General features: G+C 41.4%; 1 protein-coding gene across 9 annotated transcripts in view; it reads left to right on the top strand.

Moving 5' to 3' along the window:
- The window catches only part of cacna1g (calcium channel, voltage-dependent, T type, alpha 1G subunit), a 134,211-nt gene that overhangs the window by 14,023 nt on the left and 98,537 nt on the right, over positions 1-21,651 (top strand). For all 9 annotated transcript variants that reach the window (XM_046376693.1, XM_046376692.1, XM_046376690.1 and 6 more), the window contains exon 3: positions 12,608-12,705. In XM_046376693.1, the coding sequence (XP_046232649.1) occupies positions 12,608-12,705 (98 nt within the window). The remainder of the gene's footprint in view (positions 1-12,607; positions 12,706-21,651) is intronic.

The raw sequence follows: 21,651 nt of genomic DNA, 5'->3' as shown, positions 1-21,651 counted from the left end.
CTACATCCCCTGCTGGTTTTTAATGCCACCCTTCTGCCGCAGCTTCTGTCGTCCATCAGTGGGAACAGCGCATGTTTCCTTCTGAGCGTGTGTGTTTGACTATGTGTGTGTATGTCCTTCAGCAGCAGAGATGAGATATATCTCACCCACTTTTACTCAGTAACACACCTGCAAGGCATAGCTGTGAGAGGCTTTCTTGGGCTTTTTTGTAGCGGCAGCTCCAGAGCTTCTTTCTCAGCCCTCGTTTATTTAATTGCTCTGCTCTCTTTAAACGTATATTTGAGTTGAAATTGTTTAAGATAAAGACTTCTTCCCCAGAGAACAACTGATACAGTGGTAGTGCGTTAGATGGGGATTACCTTAATGCCTGATATTCAGGCACTAATCCACTGAGTGATAGGGCCAATAAAATGATCTTCAAATGTAAACTACAGCAACATTCAATGAAAACAGACGTAATGTTCGGCTATGAAGAGATATTCTACTTAAATGCATACAGATGAATAATGTACTGATGGGAGAAACTGGGTCATTGCAGCTTTCCCTTGCTAACTTGATTTTAAGTTAATGCTGTATTCAAACAAATTCAAACAAATATATTTATACCATCCAGTGCTGTCTCACAACTGAATACAGAAAGACCCGCAAAGAGAAGTGATTCATCGCGCTGGTCACCTTGTAATTATGGGACCACATGCACTTAATATTTAAATATTTAACGATAATTCCTGGAAAAGGTTCCTGGCATAGGTTTGGCGTGTGTGTGTGTGTGTGTACAATATGGAGCCAGAAAACACGGCACAAGAAATGAAGTCTGTTCCTCTGTCGGTAGCTGCTGGTGTCTGCAAGCATGTTGGCTTACATCTGAGAGGTGACGTGTGAGCATGTGTGTGTGTTTGTATGTGTTCATAAACTTTCATGGGTTATGGTATCTTGCCATTTCTGACCAAATAAAAAAAAAAAAAAAAAAACAATATCCCATTTGTACAGAGACAATGGTAACCTTGGAAACGGCTGGTTGTCGAGCATTTGATATATCCTGGCAACAGTTGTTATGTCTGCGGAGGATGGCTCTGATGAACTGTTTGTTTCTCTCCGAGACGATAATTACAGCTAAGCTGCTTTTTCAGCAGGTCTGCGCTCTCTCTTCTTCTATTCACGTCACGGTCAGGAGGGAAACAGGAGGAGGTGATGGAGGGTCGGCTGGTGGAGGTGTGGAGAAGGAGAGGGAAATCTTGGCTGCTGAATGGTGGATGAGAGTGCAGGATTGATGTACTGCTGCATTCACCCAATGAGGACCAAATCAGCAAATAGAAGTTTCTTACCTAAAAGTAACAGATGAAACTCACACTTGATAAATGACATTTTAATGTCGCAAACAATTTGATCACACAAGTCATTTTGCAGTTGCATCACTGGGCATGCCTTCAAAACACTACATATTTCATTCTGTGGCAGGCTCACGTGCATCACTCTTCGGATTCATGTGTGTGAAAAGCTGATGACAGCACCCGGTGTGAATAGAAAAATGCACTCCGGCTGCTTTATGGCTTCAGATGACTTTGTTTGTATTGCCTGTCAAGTCGTTGAGGATCATTCGTGCATGTTATGAACACGGAATATGAAGACATTCGCCTCTTGAGGTCTTTTAACTGTCATCTTTCCATAAAATTCGAAGGCAAGATGGGTCTGTTTTTCATGCATAAATAAGTTCTCACCCTTAACTTGGCAGTCCTTTAAGAACTGTGCTCACATCACAAAAAAAAAAAATACTTTCAGAAAACCAACACATTGCTGAAATCAGACAGAAAATACATTATGGCACATGCTGTTCATATCACATACACGGCAACAGTACAGAAACCAGCAGGAAACACAGCCGACAGTACAGAATATTACAACCCCAGTCTTATTTTTAGCCACTCTGGTGTCAGTCCGTCAGTCGGTCCACAGCCATTGGATGGATTTCATCTTGCTCTTCCATTAGGTTCACATTTCTGATTTTTAATGAAATGTCTCAACAGCTTTTGATTTTCTGGGTATTAAACTTCACTGTGGTGATGTCACTTTAGTACCACATCTCAGTACTCATAACTCTGCCAAGTACAATGTTTTTGTAAGTGGTAGAATTGATTAACAGAACTAGTTATTATTACTGGTACATGTCAAGAAGAAGACACTCAAGTAATCCAACTTACATCTTAGGCTCAGCTCTAAATTGACCGACTTGTGAATAGTGTTTTCATTTATTTATGTATTTATTTATTGATTGGTGCAGTGGAGCCCCAGTCGATAGCCGAGGGAGTCTAAAAAGCAGGGAGTACCGTCACTCACTGCAGCAGACAGGGTATCCTATCCACAGTACATCGATCTGACTTAACACTCTGTCTGTGGCTGAATTCCTCCTGGAGAGAGACAGAAAGGATAACTGAGGAAGAAGAGGGGGAGTGGGGAGGGACCAGGAGGAAGGGTGATAGATTGACAGTGAAAGGCACACAGAGGGGGGAAGAGAAGCTGAGGCAGTCGGGTCGATTTCTTCACTGGACTTCCTCAATATGCATCTGCTCTGATGTTTGGTGACAGGCACCATGGAAAAAAATACTCATTTTGGTTGTACTGGTCAGTTTAAATTTTTTTTTGTTTTGACATTGTCCTGCTATATATTTCATAGACTATGAGTGAGTAGGCGCAGTATGGTAAGGTACCTATTCTAAAGAACCTAGCTACAGAAAACATTTTCGCATCTAAGACATGTAAGCATTTTACTTTAGAATTTTGACATAAAAACCTAAAATTACCCCCTGCCCTGCTATTATCTCTGCCATTATACTACACGCTGGATCAGCATTACAATGCATGCAGTTATTACCTTTATACAGTATCTCCTGTGTATGGCTCACAAACTTTTGTGGCTTCATTAAAATAAGCTGTCTTCCTTTTCCCCCTTGTTTTTCCTTTTTGCTTCAGAGTTTTTGGGTTGTTTCTAATTCCTGTGTTCAGCACCACTGTCGTAGAGCCGTATAGAATTCCTTTTGGGCCAGTTTTTTTATGTTTTGCTGCACTGGACTGTGACTGTAGAGTGATAGACATGACTGAAGATGGATGATTCCTGGCTTAACTCAAACCAATGTCTTTTTAAATTTTAGACATAAAAATGTTATTTTTAGAGGCAAAAATCTATCAACCTGCAATGTACTTTTCCCCTTCAATAAAGTAACCGGAAAAATTCCATTGAAAGTAATTAAATGAAGATATTATTAATTTTACCATGACATATTGGTATTTAAAATGCAAGCTTCGCGTCTTTAACCATCTATAAAAATTCAACACATCCTGTGGATTTCAGAGCTGTGATTGGCTCACACTAAAGGAGGTGAGAGAGAAGCGCAGAACCTAATCCTCAGCGTCCTCTCCTTTTTTCTCTCTTATGATTAATTGATGACTCTTTGGATCGGCTCCAGCCCAGTTTGGGAGACAGCGGAAGGAAGAAAGAGTGTGAAGGTGGAGGAGGAGAGGCGAGGATGGTAGAGATGTCAAGAGGAAGGAAGAGAGAAAGAAAATGTTGAAGGAAAAAAAAATTACGGGGAGAGGAAAAGATGAGGTGGAGGGGGAAATGGAAAGGAAGGGTGCTGATAGAGATGCAGGTAGAGGGAAAAGTGAATGATCATTGTTTTCAGTCAAACATTTTTTGAAAACATGCTTATTTGCTTTCTGTCAGAGAATGAGATGATGATATCAGTTTTATGTCAATGCAAAACAAAGTGCACTGAATCAGTGAATCATTATTCAGGTAACAGACAAACGCAAGCACGTATCAGGCTAGCTAGTTCATGTGTGATTTCCAGAGACATTTTCCTGCTTTCTGTCACCAGTCAGTTGCAGGTTTTGGCTCTGTATTTGCTGAAAGATGCACTTGATAAAATGTCAATGCTTTGAAAGTACTTGACTAAGTTAAACGTTTGTATGAATACAGGTACAATTGTTGAGCTCACTGTGAAAGTTCCAGTCTGTTGCTCAGACTAGCTAGTTCCAACAGAGCACTTAGTGTTGATTTTACACCCACACATTCAACACAACAGGCTGCTGGAGTCAGGGCCCGGTTAGTCTAGCTCAGCATGAAGACCGGAAGCAGAGAGCTAACAGCTAACCTCACTCTGTACGCCATCAGCTACTGTAAAGCTGCCACATTAACATGTTTTATCTTGCTTTAACCCACACATAAACTGAAAAATAGATTGTTTGCGGTGTTAAGGTGAATTGATTTACATTCTCAGTTGATTTCTGACCAAATAACAACCATTCACCCCAGTATGTAAGTCCCACTGAAATTACAAATTATAATTTTTAAGTTTCTGTCAATGTAAAGGTTAAACAAACAGGACACAACATATCGACTACCCTGCTTTAGATGTTGGTAGTTATATTGTTTAACTTTGAGCAGAGCCAGGCAGCCTGTTTCCCTCGTCTCCAGTCTGCATACTAAGCTACGCTAAAGGCCTTCCAATTCCAGCTCTCCTTATCGTACACACAGGAGATTGGTATCGATCTTCTCATCTTCCTTCAGGACAAAGAGCAAATATTTGTATATGACTGTTGGAGAATTCGTTCCATTTCAAAGCAGAGTCAGAGAGAGAAAGCGTGGAAGAGTGATGTTGCAGTCCAGAGAAGAAAGAAAAAGAGAAGACACAGCCTCTATGAACAATGACGGCCATTAAACAATCTGTCCGTTATCAGTAGGTCCCTTGGCTTCTCTCTCTCTCTGCAGACAATGTGCAGTATCAGGACTGTGCTGCTGTATTTCTTGTTCTGGGTGTCCTTAAGCACCTGGGTTCTCCTCCATTGGCTAGATTATCTCCCTACTACAAGTGGGTCAGCAGATTGGTCATAGATTATCAGTCAGGGGGAGGAAAAGAGGAGGGAGGGGGCGAAGATGCAAAAGGCTGAAAGGACGCGTGAGCAGAATGTTTTAATGACAGCATTTGCATGTAAAACTGCAGCTGTATTATCAACCTAAATTACAAAGTTGTAGTCGAGGATCATCCTGCAGAATCTGATTCAGTTTGTGTTCCCGAATGAGACCCTGCTTTCATTAGTCATGGGAAGCCCTCGTCGTGCACAGAGAGTGAATACACTTAGAGTGCAGGCATTCGTCCACAGAATGGACTCATTTGTCTCACGTTATGCTTTTGTCTGTCTCGTTATCAAGAATTTAGGTTATAATGAACTTATGAAAGGGTTGTGAAATTGCTTGTCCTGCTGTCCAAAACAAATAATAATAATAAAAAAAACAAATTTAGTTTTCTTCTTGATGTAGACCTGATACTTTATGATAATGAATGTTGTGCTTCACCACCATCTTCACCACTAGAGCACTGTCAAATACTACTTTAACTTTGATCGATCTTCCATCCTCGTATCTTTTAGTCGAATGTTATAAATGCAAATATATATTAAATGAAACTGAGCCCTGAGTACTGTGTGCAGTCTGCATAGAGCCACACAACCAGGGCCAGACTGGGACCGGTCTCCACACATTCACAACGGACCAACTAGACTGTTTTGCTGAGAATTTGTTTCTGTTCACTCTGCAAGTTATATATCATTTAGTTTTATTGTTACAAAACTCAAATAAACAGCTTAAGTGTCACTTTCAGGTGTTAGTCAGTCACATTTGCATTGTTAAAGCTTCTACCTGGCACTTCTTCAGAGCTGAGTCTGGACTCGTGTTGATTATCGTGAAGCTCTGGTAGCTCCGAGTGACTGCAGGCTCCCTGACAGAGGAGTGTACACATGGTTATTTTCTATAGATTTATCCTTGCATATGTATTTCCTGCTTCCCTGCAAACGGTGATTATGTGTTTCTTATTTTTTGAAAATATTGTATCAACTTGAGATTGTTGTGATATCATTCAGCGTTGAGATCTAACTAATCATCGTGTAATTCTGCAGCAATTAGCGTCACTTCCCTGCAGTCTTTTTCTCCCTCTCGGCTGTACCTCGTCATTTTTTCCCCTCATTCTCCCTCATTTTGCTCGGCTACTCCTCTCCGCACCTTGACTGAACGTTAATGCCGACAGCCTCCACCAAGAAGGCAGGGTAGCCTGTATGTTAAAATAATAATAAATAAATAAAAATCAAGCATGTGCTAAATTTGGCCTGCTGTGAGTAGTAATGCGTTTACAATAAATCTAACTGAAACTGTTCAGTTCCAGAGAAAGTGATGATATGTTTTACACAGTATTCAGCAGTAATTACATAAACTGAAACAGTGTCCATAGAAGCCACTTGATTCTGATTAGCTGGAGAAAGTACATTACTTTCAAATTACATCGTCATTATAGTCATCAAGTTATTATGAAAGCTGGAAGAACACTTCCATTAGTGTCAGCATTTCATAAAGTATAGCTTCTCTTACTTATTGTTGTAGAAAAGTAACAACTCACTTGACATTGATGGTTCATATTTATGTAGTAGTATGAATATGAATATTTTGATAATAAAGAAATTCTTTGGACCATTTTCAAGTGGCGGAGGAATTTCCAAGCTCTGCAGTTATCAAGAAAAGGCACGTATATTATTAAAAACGTACCCTCAGGCATAAGCGCATTCAGAAGAAAATTGGTTTGTTGAGCTTGATTTTGTTTGAACTGGGAGCTATTGGTTTGAATCGGACTATTTTGCATGCAAGAAAGACTGTCGCAGTATGCCAACAGTTTTGTACGCATAGTTTGCTTCATTTACAAAATAATGAGATTTCTGAAGGGGATGAGAGCAAGTAGGTAACTTTATTATTGATATGTTTTATTAATAGCCTGCTGGTTTCACTGGTGTCTTTTGTTTTCATGAGTTTTAAGCAAATTGCACCTCATTACCCATCAGACCTTTCACAGAAAACAGGGGTCTAGCAGTCAGATTTCCCATTAGGGCATATCAACTCTGGTGCACACTGAATGCGTGCCCTATGTATTAGTACAGTTCTGTGGTTAAGACAGTATGTAAGTGTAAGAGAGATATTCAGTAATCAGCCATGACTGTGAGGAATAAGTTGGTTAACATTTGGGTTAGATAAGCAGCAGAGTGGGCTGATGGCAGAAAGTGTTGCTTATGAAAGGCTTTCAATCTGATTCAGCATGAAAACACTCCATCTGTCTGTTCTCTGCGGTTTTTCCTCTCTCCACGTCTCCCCTAATGATACTCTACTTTCTTTCATGTGATTGGACCCTCATTGGTAGCTGTTGTCCATGCAGCACTGTTTAAATGTGTGCTGTCACATAAGAATTGGTAAGTTTCTTCTATGGTACACATACTGAAGTATTTTCCCTTCAGTGATACACTGTGTACAGATATACATACATCAACGCTGAAAATTACCTCCTAAACACACACACACACACACACACATCCACTCAAAGAGCTATCCGTCACTCACAACTCTTTGCTGTGGAACATCCAGTGTGACAGCTTGCCTGTCAGTGATGGAGGAAAATAAAATGCAAACAATATGTGACTAAAGGAATATCAGATGAGGCGTCAGATGACTGGTTAGTTCATAATAAGAGATAAATGACAAGACAGAATCATGTGGAGCTGCAGTGGTAAAGCGGTTTAATCTAATTTTCTAATCTGTTATCTGATGCAACAAGAACATTGGGGTTAAACTCGTGAAGCAGCTGTTTGACTGTGGATCACTCAGTTGGTGTGACGACTGAAGAAATGAACTCAGCTGTGAGACAACGGTTTGATGCCCCAATAAACATCAAATAACTTCTAAATAAATGCATTAATCAGTTTTTGTGACTAGGACTCAGTATTTCGTGGATGAATGGTTTCACTCCAGGATGTTAGTGTTTTATATGCAAATACTTAATATGGTCAGAGAGCCTCGAAAACATTTCAGAATGAGTTCTACTTCTGCACAGAACTAAAACAACCAAATGTAATTTTCTCACTATGGTTGGCACATTGTGGAATTGGAAGTGTGAGCACAGTAACAGTGTGAATGTTTAAAAATATGACTGCAAGGTATTAATTTTAAGATGAGGTTAACTGAAACCATCAGAGAACAGGTTTATTGTTTTCATCCATGTATCTGTTTTATCTAATTGAAAATTTTGACTTGAACAGCTTACTGTCATGTTCATGTTCAGTTTGACAAAGGTGTGCGAGCTGTTTCTCCCAGTTGTGCCATTTCTGGTAATCTGTCAAGAGTGACTCGAGTACTTCTTTTAACTCTGTTTTGTTCTCCACCAACTCCTGAGGGAAATATCTGTCTATCTTTAGCTGCTAAATGTTGACCAGCTAGTTCCTAATCTACAAGTATGAGTCCTGATTCACTCAGTTACAGATAACCCAAGTTTTAGCCCCCCCCCATTAACCCAGGTCTGTGCCATGCTTGCTGCTAACAGCCCATGTAAACATAAAATTATAAACTGTGGCATTCATAATCTCTTTATAATCTACCTCATTCGCTCTAAGTAGTTGTTAGCGAGAAACAGTTGCAACAAATAGCATAAATTACATGGACTTGCAGTGATTACTACCTTATTTGTCATCAGGTGAGTCAGGGAGCCGAAGGAGTCGGGTTAGAAAAATTTCCTGTATGGCCGAAAAGTAGTCCATCCGGATTAGTTGTATCACACTGTAACCAACTGACTTGAGTGGTAGCGTGGGACTCACGATGCCAAACAGATCTGGATCCACAGGACTCGTGACTGTAACTGAGAGCTAGTGGCTTTCTGCCAGGAGTCTTGGCGATATTGTTTGAATTGATGGGATCATGAATGCTGAAAAGTACATGCAGGTTTTAATTCATCATTTCATTCCTTCTGGAAAGCGCTTGATTGGGATTGGTTTTATGTTTCAGCACGATAACGATCCCAAGCACACTGCCAATGCAGTGAAATCATATTTGGAGAGAAAAACAGCTGTTAAAACACTGACAGTCATGGAATGGCTTCTGCAGAGTCCAGACCTGAGTATTATAGACACAGTATGGGATCACCTAGACAGAGAAAGAAATAAAAGACAGCCTAAAAATCTAAAGAAGAAAACTGTGAAGTGCTGAAAGAAGCTTGGTTTAATATGCAAGAAGATTACTTTAGAAAACTTCACGACAGTCTCCTCAAAAGAGTTCAAGATGTGCTCAGTGCCAAGGGAGGTCACACTGAATACTTTGGCCTGTAGAAGTCATTTTGTTCTGAAAATTGTATTTTTAAAATTTTGTGTAAATACAATTCCTAAAGTATTTATCACATAATTTCTTCACTGTTAAACTAAACTCTCCAGTCTCAAAACAAGCACAAAAATTGAGGCGAGTCCATCAGAATTTTGTCAATTCCATTAATCTTTTCTCAGTCTATCCATCATGATTTGCCTAAAAATACAGAGATGGAAACTGAGGCACCTGACCTCACTCGTCAGGTTCCTTTTATCCCTGGCTCACCATTGATTTCACACTGATTTACCGTTTTGGTCCATCTATCAGTCATCCACACCATCTTATTCATCTGTCACATATAGGACTGATGGCTGCCTAAAATTATAACAGCGAAGTAGCTGCAGGAAGTGTGGACTGACTGACACAGACAGAAGATGGACAGACAGAAAGGTAGACAGATAAAGGTTAGTTGAGGACAGGACGGGTGAAAGACTGGACACTGCTCCACATTCCTGAGCTGCCTTGCGTACTTTTCCTATTATAGGTCTTTCTGGGTGGCATTATGTCCATGTTATCATCTGTGTGTGTGTGCGTGTGTGTGTGTGTTTGTTCCACACTGTTCCAACCTGTTCCAGGCTACCTTTGTTTTGGAGGAGACATAGCTGCAAAGCTGTTTGTATACCATCCTCCAGTCTGGTTGCTTTGGCACAAACACACACACACATTCAGCCTGTCCGATAAGAGACGACAGGCTGTCTACAAACACAGGGACGCGTATGTGTGCGTGGGTGTGCTTAAATGTGTGGTTTTGGTTCATGCCCTCATTTTTTGACTTATATGAATCTCATTACGGTCCTCTGTTAGTTTGTCCTTGTGAGGATCTCTCTGTCAGGACGTACACAGGTACCGTATCGGAGCGTGATGTGAAACTGTTTTTCGTCTTCGACTCTGTCTCCATGTGTAGATCTACACTGTGTGCTTTCGTTTGGGAATTCTCCTCACGCAAAGGCCCTCCAAGGTTGGGCCTCCCCCGTCCTCTCCTGCTTCTCATTTCTTAGTCGGCCTCCCATTGTCCTTCCTTGTATCAGCATCATCAACACTGGCACGAGCTCTGACGAAAGCAGCGCACAACTTCCTGTCATTTCCATCGTTTGTTTGATACACTCCATTTCTCCTCGGCTGTTTCTTCATTCCAGATGAGGGGAGATGGGTCAGTTTTCACTGAGCACACCAGACTTCATCTGGCTCTCATCAGAGGCAGCAAGTGTTTTTGCATGGATTTTTTTATTTTTTTTTTATTTTTCAACAGACATCATTCGTCATTCACTTTTAAGTATGTTTATGTAACTCTGTCTGACAAAAAATTACCCTAATATTTGTATTATATTGCTCTGGAGAGTTATAGCGTGTCTTTGGCAGTGTAACTTGGCTTTTCCCATTGGCTTCAATGTTGCCATAAACGGCTCATAGGGACTATGGTTGACTTACCAATTAATTGGCTAAAGTCTTGTACATCACCGTAAATCATTTCTTTCTTCTTTGGTATCTCATAGCCAAATACTTTATCATTGTAGTGTAACAGCAGTACTCTACAGTGACTGTAAACTAAACTTAAAGGGCACTGCAGTGACTCAGTACCGCACATTTATAAAGCAGTTGGACCAACAAGAGACAGATTGAATTTTCGAAAAAAGACAAAAAGAAAGGTCAAAACTGATGAAGCAATGGCTAAAATATTCTGACTTTTATTCTCTAGTATGAGTCAAGCTCCCAAAAAAAAAACAGTCACATTACAGAGACTTCCTTTTCAAGTCCTTTCTCAACTGTTTGGTAATGGTAATTAGGGTTTGGACTTGATTTAGGAAAAAAACAAAAAAACAATATGGATGAATAGTTTCTTAGTCAACAGCTCCTCACAGTCCTGAACAAATAACTTGGATTAAATGGACTTTAATATGCAATATTGTTGACATTGCCCTTTTATGTTATTTTCACATTCCCAATGATGTGAAATCAATGTTAATATTCCTGTTGGGAATAATAATTTTAATGGGACATTCATGTGTTGCATTTCTTTTGTACTTCCAAAGTGCCAGTTGGTTCCTTTTGACCTGGCTGTCCATGGCAGCCATTACCGAACATCGGTCAGCTGTTAATGTGATGTACCTGTTACCAGGAACTACCAGAAACTCCCTGCTGGTGATGGGAGGGCATCTCTGTGCTGTCCTCTTAACGCTTTACCCGTTTACCTACTCTCTGTAGCCCACAGGCCATCTGTCAGCTCTGGGTGTGTGTGTGTGTGTGCTTAGAGCATGTGTATGTGTGTGAGGCTGTGCGTATTTTTGTTTTAGTGTTGCTTTGGGTTTTTTTTTTTTAAAAAAAAGGATAGAAATGGGTTCGTACTGGGACACCTCAAAGAACTGAAAAAGAACAAACACATTCACACATTCATTAAGGGAGTTTCTTGCACTTAAGGTGACCAACCGGCTTGTGTGCAGGCATGCACACGCACACATACACACACACGCACACATACACTGTCCAACATGTGTTGCGGATTTGTCAGACAGACAGACTTGGACTTGGTGCGAGAAGGGAATTCCTTCATCTGCACGCCCCTTCAAGCTGCACATGTGCTCAGCATCTGCTCCACAGACACACACACGCACACACACACAATGAGAGAGAGAGAGAGAGAGAGAGAGAGAGAGAGAGAAGAGCCACTGATAAACACTGATCAAGAAACAAGAAAAACGTTTTTGCAAGCATTCCACATTTGCACTCTCCTCTAAGCGCTGTCCTTCTAACCTCCATCACAGCCTGAGAGAGCCCGCTGGAGAGGCTGTTAAGTGTGTGTGTATGTGTTTGCCTTCTCAAGGTTATGAGGCAGACTGATGTGATTCTGCTCTTTTACGTACTGTGGATGCCACAACCTCCTCTCAATGACGAGTGATTCACCCTCTCTTGACGTCTCTCGAAGGGGATGCACATATGCTGCTTGCTCCTTTGAAGGCTGATTGTGCGAGGGTGCATGTGAATGTATGCGTGTGTTTGTAGGACACACAAACATTGCGTGTATGCTGCGCTCCATGTACAAGCACAAACACACATATTGTGTGTGTGTGGTGTTTTTCTGATTTTCTGGTCTGGTAGTTGGTGTCCAATGAGCATTGGAATGGGAACATATTGTTTGCCAGAACACATGTATTTCAGTCATCTCCAAAGGCAAGAATCTAAATGTGATTCGCAACATTAGAAGGTTAATTACCGCTCGAGTTGGAGAGCATGTAATGCATGTCATAAAAAATTTGCTACATAATATTTCCCTTACATTTTCTGTGGTTTTATTCCCACATGAAAGAGCAGGTTATGCAGGCTGGTAGTTCAAGTATTTGGTTTGTGGCTGCTGTATCTTCACATATTTTCTTTCTTTCTCTCCATACGTTGCAGGATGTTAGAGTACTCCCTCAACCTGCAGAACGTCAGTTTTTCAGCAGTGAGGACAGTTCGTGTGCTGAGACCTCTGAGAGCCATCAATCGAGTGCCAAGTGAGTTCAAACCTACTGACCTCTCACACTTCTATGGATTCCAAACACTCTGTGCTACACCTGTGGTGCTGAACCAAAGCCAAGCTGCTACAGATACACAAATTGTGTAAGGTTTGACTATTGGTGCCATATTGTTGCCGTTGTGAGGGATTTTTAAAAGAGTCGACTTTTTCAGTGCAAGTCTGAGGTGAAAACATATATATTCAAATGTTTGATATGTGAGGTTTAAAGGTCAACTGCTGGATGGAGTCAGTCAGTCAGTCAGTCAGAGAATGCGGAGCCAAAAAAAAAAAGACAGTGAGTGAGTTTAAATTAGGCCTCAGTCTTGAAGTTTCAACAATGCTTTGTCTTCATCCTCAAAATGGACAAATACAAAGTGCAAATATGCATAAAGTCATCTTAGACTCAGTTTCGGTACTTTTGGATAGTGAATCAAAGGACGGGAGTCCCATGTGTGCCAAACACTACACTGTAGCAGGGCTTTGGACTGAAATGCGCTTTAATCTGGAGCAGACCACTTACCGTGTAATGTGAGGATGTGGTGCACTATATAGACAAAAGTATTTGGTATGGGGCTTTTTTTCAGGGGTTGGGCTGAGGCCCTTTACTTCCAGTGAAATCTTAATGCTTCAGCATACCAGGACATTTTGGACAATGCTATGCAGTACAGTTTGGGGAAGGCCCTTTTCTATTCCATCATGGCCGTGCCCCAGTTCACATAGGAAGGTCCATAAAGACATGGTTGGATGAGTTTGGTGTGGAAGAACTTGACTGACCCACACAGAGCCCTGACATCAACCCCACCCAACACCTTTGGGATGAACTGGAACGGAGATTGTGAGTCAGGCCTTTTTGTCCAGCATCAGTGTCTGACCTCACAAATGCTCTACACACAAATGGACAAAAAATTCCCATAGACACAAACTTGTGTGTCATTAAAGTCCATTTTGTCCATATAGTGTATGTGTGCAGGCTGCACCTTCTTCAGTATCTCTGATACTAAAGAAATAGTTTGATATTTTTGGAAATATACTTATTCGATCTCTTGCCAAGATTGAGATGAGAAGATTGATACTACTCTCATGTCTGTACACTAAATATGAAGCTGGTGTTGGCTGTGTTCACTCTCTGGAAGAAAGTGAATAAGTATGTTTCCCACACTGTCATACTAAATCTTTAAGTAGCATTCATAAACAGAGCTTGCCGACACTTTCTCATCATATGTAACCAGTTTAGTTCTTAAGGCCTAAGGAAACAATGTTCATTAGATAATATTAAATAACAATAGGCTAATTAGGCCTCATAAATTTAATTTTTATACTTTAAAGTCTGCCTCCCAGAAAGTCTCTTTTGAAAAATTCTTGCCCTTACGAAAGTATCTGATGCCATATTAGTGTCTTTACACACTAAGTTGAGCAAAAATTGAAGTGAAGCCACAGTTTATAGACTGAAAAGACAGAGAGCTAATAACTTATCACTGTAACCAACAAGTACCAACAGCAACTCAAGATTAATCTGGCTTGGCAGCAGAAATTATCAGCTGTACAGTTTCAGAGAGGACTCCAAAAGCAGACGACAGACTAAGATAAACAGTTAACAAAGTCTTTAGTGGAGATCTTCAGTAAATAGTACAAAACACAGAATGGAAATAGTTCACAAGAACAGGAAATGAAACCGGCAGATGTCCAGGAAGCAGGTGAGGGCAAAAGTCCGGGAGATGTCCAGATTGAAGAATCCAAAACACAAAGGCAAACTCCAAAAGCTGGGGAATAGCAGGTCTGAAGACAGAGTCGAGCAGGGCAGACAGGAGCATGGAGGTGAACCTGAGCAAGGAGAGCAACATTAGTCTTCTCAAAATGAGCAACAACGAAATTCAAAAAATGAGCCTGACAAGATGCCACTAGAGTAGACGGTACGATCTGGCCAGGGTGGAGAGGGAGAGCCGATCTTAAATATCCACGGGCAGTGATGAGTGATTGGAGGCAGGTGAGGAACAGGTGTGCAGGCAGGTGACTGACAGGACACAGGAATGGCTCCACTCCGCTCCGGATTGGACAGGCAACAGAAAAACCAACCGGATGAATCACACGAAGACAGGAAACGAACAGAACGGAACACAAAACAAAGAGACAAAGACATGTCAAGATACTAACCCTAACAACTTCGGCTCCTCTGTCAGGACTGAGTTCCTACACAGCAGTGGAATGTAGGTCAGGGACATGCAGGTCCACGCTTAGTAAGCTGCCTCGAGTGCGTCTCTGTGATTCTGGCTTTCCCCATCCAGTCAGCTTCCGACTCAGACAGATTTATACGCAATTTTCTAACTCATCGCCTTTGATTAAAGTACTGTAGTTCATAGCTACACACGCACACACACACATAGACTGTCACACTTGTTCATTGTGACGCAAACACACAGATCCCTTAGTTGTTTTCTCCATCTGTCATCCTCCCCCTTCCTTTCTCTTATACACACATGTATTATCCAAACCCCCTGAAAAGGCTCTGTATCCCCCTCCCACTTTCTCCCATTAGTCTCCATTAGAGTTTAATCAGCACAGATTGAATTTCCAGTGCACACATTAATGTTAAAATAAAACCACGAGCATTACCCGTTCAGTAGTCCACTCTGTGTATTCGTTCATACCTGGGTTCCACCCACTGCGATGCATTCATGTAAATACAGACCCTAATTGTTATTAGCTCCTCAATTGTTGAGAGGAGATTGTAAGCTAACTGAGCAATGATCCCCAGCATGTGTGTGTGTGTGTGCGTACGCAGGTGTTTAGCCCGTGTAGGTGCACAAATGGGATATCAGCCTCCTTCCCCTCTCTCTCATCCCTCAACTGATGACACTCCCAAACCACCTCTGTAATATCACCCTCTTGTCAATCAAAGCTGTCACAGTGGTCCAATGCTGCTCATTAGGCCACATCTATGTAGACACACACAGAGAGAGAGAGAGAGAGAGCACACTGTCTCACACACACAGACTCACTCATTAGGCATCCAACCATTCCTCATCCTAATCACTGGACTAATAGCGACATTAATGCGTGGGTGATTTGGTCTGGTTCTGGCCCTGCGAGGAAAATGTCATTGGGTAGAGTAGTGGTGATAGAGGGAGTGGAGGGGGACTATTCCCCCTAAGCATTTGGTGTAGCTGATATCTGTCTTCTGCCCCCCCCCATCCTTTCACCCGCCTAATCAAGTCCTGCGGAGAAGCTTGCAGCATTCATCGTAGCTGTGGCTGGGGATGTTTATTGTGGAGCTGTTCTGAGGCTTCGCTCACTTTTAAATACATGGGTGCTCTACTTCTTGGATGCTGTGAATTCACTTTCTACGTGTTGGAATGGTTTTATGACACTGAGTAAGGTGTTTTTTCATCCTCCATTATTAAGCAGTTGTTGGATTGGTAAGAAACAAGGTCGGAGGAAAAGCTGTAGTTTGACTTTTCAAAGTTTGCCAAGTAATGTACAAGGAATTAGTTCTGTCTAATTGGTGCAGCAACATTGCAAAAGAGCTACAGAGTAGGGATGACAAATCATGACAAATCACAATGGATCCTGACAGTACACACATAGAAATAATGCTATGTGGGATGTTTCTGTTTTATTACTCCTGCAGAGTTCAGATTTTTTTTAATTCTTCCTCAAAAACATTGATTGCATGCACATATGCACACTGATTATGTGCATAAGTGACTAGTCAGTATTGAAGGTTTAGGGGTAAACCAGCTGAATCTTCTATAAATTGACAGAAAGCCACTTGGCACATTAGCGACAATTACTCTAATGCAATGGGCATCTAATCAATGTAATATAGCTATGATGTAAATTAAAGAATAATTTATGGCAGAAGCCAGTGTAAAGCATACAAACAACAGGCTGTCATCCATATGAATAGATAAAGTGTCCACAATGGATCTCTAAGTAACCAAAGTGAAGCTGTCAATTTTAAATATCGTAATATGTAGCGTAATAACTGCTGTTTTGGGTGAGGACAAGAGAGATTTATTGTTACTGTGCATCCTGGAGATGTCACTGCATTTTATTATTAAGTGGAAGTGTAGTGCAGTAAATCACATGAGATGCTTATTAATGCCAGGTGCAAACGGAGCCAAGGCTGATCTATAGCTGAAGATGGAGACCAGACGGCGATGTGCACCTCAGCTCATACACACTATAGAACAAATAGCTCCTATCAGAGTGCTTTTACAGGTCAGCACGTTCACTCGACCTGTCAGTCGGTTGTGGTATAAACATTCTCCAGTCTCTTAGTTGACTTTCTTGTTGGTATTTTGGTCACTGCTGCTTATGTGTAACCCAGCTGAACCCGGATCAGCAGATGTATTAGCTGTCAGTCCTCCATTGCCCTTTTCTGCTATCTGTCTATTACATTTTACCTTAGTTCTATATCAGAACAGCTCATCTTAAAATACTCACAAGCACACCCCATCACACTTGTATTAACAAAAACATTGTTCCTCGGCTGCTGTCCACGTCCTGGGCTCTGGCATTGATTGATGCATTAACATGGCAGTCCTGCCAGTGGAAGTGACAGTTACATTTTGCAGGCTTCATCCACCGGCCGCCAACAAAAACCAAAAATCCCAAGCTGTGTCACCATCACATCACCAGCCACCGTCTGCTACCTGATTGCTATTACCCTCACGTCCAGTACTGGCCCACAGGGACCTCGCGCTGGGCCTGTCATTGACAACATCAAGGCAGACACGACAACTTGTGACATACCTCTGTGTGAGTCTCAATATTCACAGATGGCAACTGGTCATTTGTGTGTCCAGAATACTGTTTTTCCTGAGGGACAGATGAGGATCTCCCTCTCTGGAAGCCAAATTCTCATGCATCGGAAACACTGCCCATGCCGTGGACACATCCCCTACATTATGTAATGTAGGGGATGTGTTATGAAATTACATCAGAATCAGTATCTATCGCCATGAAAAGAAAGAAAAACAGCAGGAAAAAAAAGTATTAAATAACGGCTCACTTTAACATCAGGAATATATTGTCAGCAAATGCAACTTATTTGACTTGACTCAGCTGCTATAATATGCAAATTGAGGTGAAGAGCTGTTTGAATGGCTTTACGTTTCAGGCCTCAAGGCACTGAAAACAATACTGACTTTAAAATGCTTAAATTTGTCTTGGATAAACTGTCTTCTGTTTGAAAGAGTAAAGATTTCATTTTTTTACACACAGAAGGAAAACAGGTTTTTTTTTGTTTTTTTTTTTTATCCTCAGGCTGTAGTGCCAAGTTTATTTGACTATCAAGCAAACACTACTGCAGTTTTTTTCAAGCCAACATGTTTTTGAAATAGAAAAGATGGTGACTGCTCAGCTGGCAAAGCGCCTGACTTGGTGGACATCCATCCAGCTGCAGTCTGCAATTTATTCTATGCCTGCTGGCAAGAGTTAATGTAATTTCCCACCCTGGTTATGAGCAGTTACTTAATGCAGCTTAAGTTAAAGCGGAAATCCACTGATTTTACACATAAAAAGTCAGCTCAGAGACATCGTGGGTTCAAGTCAGCTTGTATTTTTTGGCAAGGCATCTAAGGGTAAATCCTGCCTTGCAAAGACAGTGCTTAGAAAAACATGAAATGCAGAAAGCCTGAAAGACTCTAACAGGCTAGAGGTTCTAATGAGGAGACTACTGGTTGAAACATGTGAAATACAGGGTGCAGGTGTTTAAAGCTCCGCTGCACTGAAAGTCAGAACATCTTGTCCTTTGCTGCTTTGGTTAAGCAATATGTCTTTTGTGAGTAGCATAAATTTTGAGACTCAAACCTGGCCTGTACTCGTGTCTTTAGGACCCAACCTGACTGAACCCAACTACCAAATCCAACATCCAAACCTGACCCAAGATTTCTTTTTTTCCCCAGTACTAACTGTAAGCTTATTAGTTTAGTAAGATATTAGTTTCCCTCTTCCCTTTAACTCGACCAGAGCCTGACCCCAGCAAAGGAGACAATGGGTAATTAAAGAAGGAGAACAGGCTGCATCAGGGTGGAGGGCAGAGGTGGAACAGGCCTGTAAATGAACAACAGGCATAACAGAATAAAACAATAACATCCTTCCCCTCTTGGCATTGATGAAGCTTTCAATGCAGCGAGGAAGCCATATTTGAGTGAGGCAGGGTTGATTGATAAGCAGCTGTCAACAGGTGATTATCATTGGACATAAACCCTTACACACACCCTTCTTAATGAGTCAAGGGCCAGAACAGAATATTTATAGCCTCAACACATCCCCTTTCCCCAAAGTCTTCACAAACCTGCACACAAGCTGAGCTCACACACACATTTTCCTCGCGCTTTTACATGTACATGTAGGGCACCCATTTTTTCACCCATGCATCAGTAATGCAAAGCGTTTCATCTTGTTCTCCAAGCTTTGTTAGTCCTGGTGTTTCAGCAGCGCCTAGTTCATACACGCTGTCTTGTACTTCCGCCCAGATAAGCCCTAAAGCCGGTATCACACAGCAACATGATCGACCTCCCAGCTCCCCGTGTGCTCATGCCCTCTCCTCCTCCTTCTCCTCCTATAGCACATTGTTTGCAGAGCCTCATTACTGTAATTAAAGAGCTGCTGGCTTCTATTCTTCACGAGTCCTACAAGTCACCCTTTGACTTCTGTTCTTGCATCGTGAAGTGAGGGAGAGGAGGAGAGCCAGAGGACTCAGTGGACTGGTTTGATCTGGGGGAATCCTTGTTTATGAGTGGAAGTGAAGAAATAAGAGACTGATAAGGTTAGATGGAGTTCAGAGGAGGAAGTTGTCTGCCAGAAGCAAAGAATGTCATGGACGAGTCCCTGCTCCCTGCTGTCAAACCCTGCCCTGCTTAAAACAAAAGATCTTGTTAGTCGAACCTCAGTATGACACCCCAAGCAGCCCTTGGCATGCAAGTGATATTTTGTTGCTTTAAAAGAGAAGAGATTCTGTTTTAACTTATATTAAGTTCAAATTCATTTGCAGTTCAAGGTTTTGAGCTGCTGCAGTTTCCTGAAGCTTGAAATTCAGTTCTTTGATCCCTTCATGCGGTGCTACAGTATTCCCAGATAGCCTGAAGACAGGTAGGGAACCATCTCCCCAGCACAGCTGAGACTTGTCAAAGAGATTTCAGCTAAGTGATTCTTTTGAACCACTAGCTGTGTAAAAATGTTTCTTTTAAAATGAGCATTCTGTGGAGAGATCAATGATCTCTTCTGAATTTATTGCCTTTTTTTCTTAAGTCCAGGGGTTCTACATAGCGATACAGTAAATATGTCTGTACAAAGAAGACAATAGGGTCAACCATACTCATTTGGAAATTCCTAAACTTAATGTAGAAGCTACTATAATCCCACTAGGACATGAGTTGTGGAGAAAAGTAGCAACAATAAAGACAAAAATAATCAGAGATAACAAGGTAAAGCTACTTAGTAAACAGCATTTTTAAAACAATATAAAGCAGAGTAATAGGACAATCCTATAACATACTAAATCACATCCAGAAATATCTCACTTTTGTAATAATATCGGAATATAAGCACGGTGAGACTTGCATCACGCTAGTTGCCGACATACAATACTGCAAAATGTTTTTACATTTAATGTTTTTATACTAAACACAATGTAAAAACTGTGGTATTATGTAAATTAGGAGGTTTAGTACAATTTAACTGAGTAATTTTAGTGATATTTGTGAAAACATACCATATAGGTCAAAACATTACTATATTTGCCTGAATCAAAAAAGCCAGTCGTGGTGCTAAATGAAAGTGTCGGCTCTTATAGCTGAGCTTAGCCAAATGATCTGGCTTGTTAAAAAGCAGCAGAATTCCCATCAGTGGCGGTTGTACCCAACGGTGTTTCTGTTGAGACGAAACACAGAGTGAACAGTGAGCTGACAGTGAAATTATGTGCTAATGGTGTCATTTCAGTTTGGAAGCAGTTGTTTTCTTGCTCATCATCAGCAACTGGTTTTCTGTTAGTTATGCTCACGTGATTGAAAGTAGAGTTGGGGATTGTTTATCCTTGATAACATCATCATTGGATCACAAAGGCTTTGTTAGTATGGTATACATAATCAGGTGTGGTTGGAGAATTGAGCTTACACGTGGCCTTGTACTTCTGGTACTTGTGGGTACTAAATGAGATCAGATTCTACTTCCTGTAATTTCATACAAATTGGTGTACACAAAAACAGGTCACTCCAGCAAACAAAACAGCAGGTAAACAGAGTTCAGATGGGTTCTCTGTTCTTTTTTCTCTCCATCAGTTCTCATTTTTCTGCACGCACTCTCTCCAGGTCACATGGCTCGCTTATGCAGAGGCACATTTCCATTTCAGGGACGTCTAGTCATCTCTGTCTGGGGTCGCTGACATGCAGCTAGTTACCGTTCACTCGGAGCAAATAAGAAGAGACGCAGGTGTACGCTGGTGCTCGACTCCAAAAGCCCATTAGTTCACAGTACACAGATTACAAAGCTGGCTGGGTTGGAGCTAGACCTGGACAGGAGAGCAAAGGAAGCAGACCTAATCTGCCTGCTAACAGATGGCTCCCCGATCACACACAGCCACCCGCCTGCCAGCCATGTTGGAATGGAGTGGCCGCCCACAGTGAGGTTGGAGAGGGCGCACGGGTGGAGGAGGAGATGATTGTTATTGAATATGAAATGTCGATCACTTGGAATGAGCTTGCTATTCAGGTCGGGAGAGGCTCCGAGGATTGATTCTCTTATCTGGGAGGAACACAGAGGTCCATTTCTTGATATTCATGTTTGCCAGCTTCGCTGAGTGAAATGTTGTCCTCATACGGGGCTCTTGTCCAGTTGATGTATTGTTTGATGCCTTTATTTATACCACCATCAAATGAGCAATCAATCTTGAAAAAACTAATTTTTGCCACCAGAAATATTTTATGCCCTCATACCGTTGGGT

Source organism: Scatophagus argus, chromosome 21 (assembly GCF_020382885.2).
Source record: "Scatophagus argus isolate fScaArg1 chromosome 21, fScaArg1.pri, whole genome shotgun sequence".
Lineage (NCBI taxonomy): Eukaryota > Metazoa > Chordata > Actinopteri > Scatophagidae > Scatophagus > Scatophagus argus.
The sequence above is the reverse complement of the archived record's forward strand: the minus strand, read 5'-3'. Positions and strand labels throughout refer to the sequence as shown.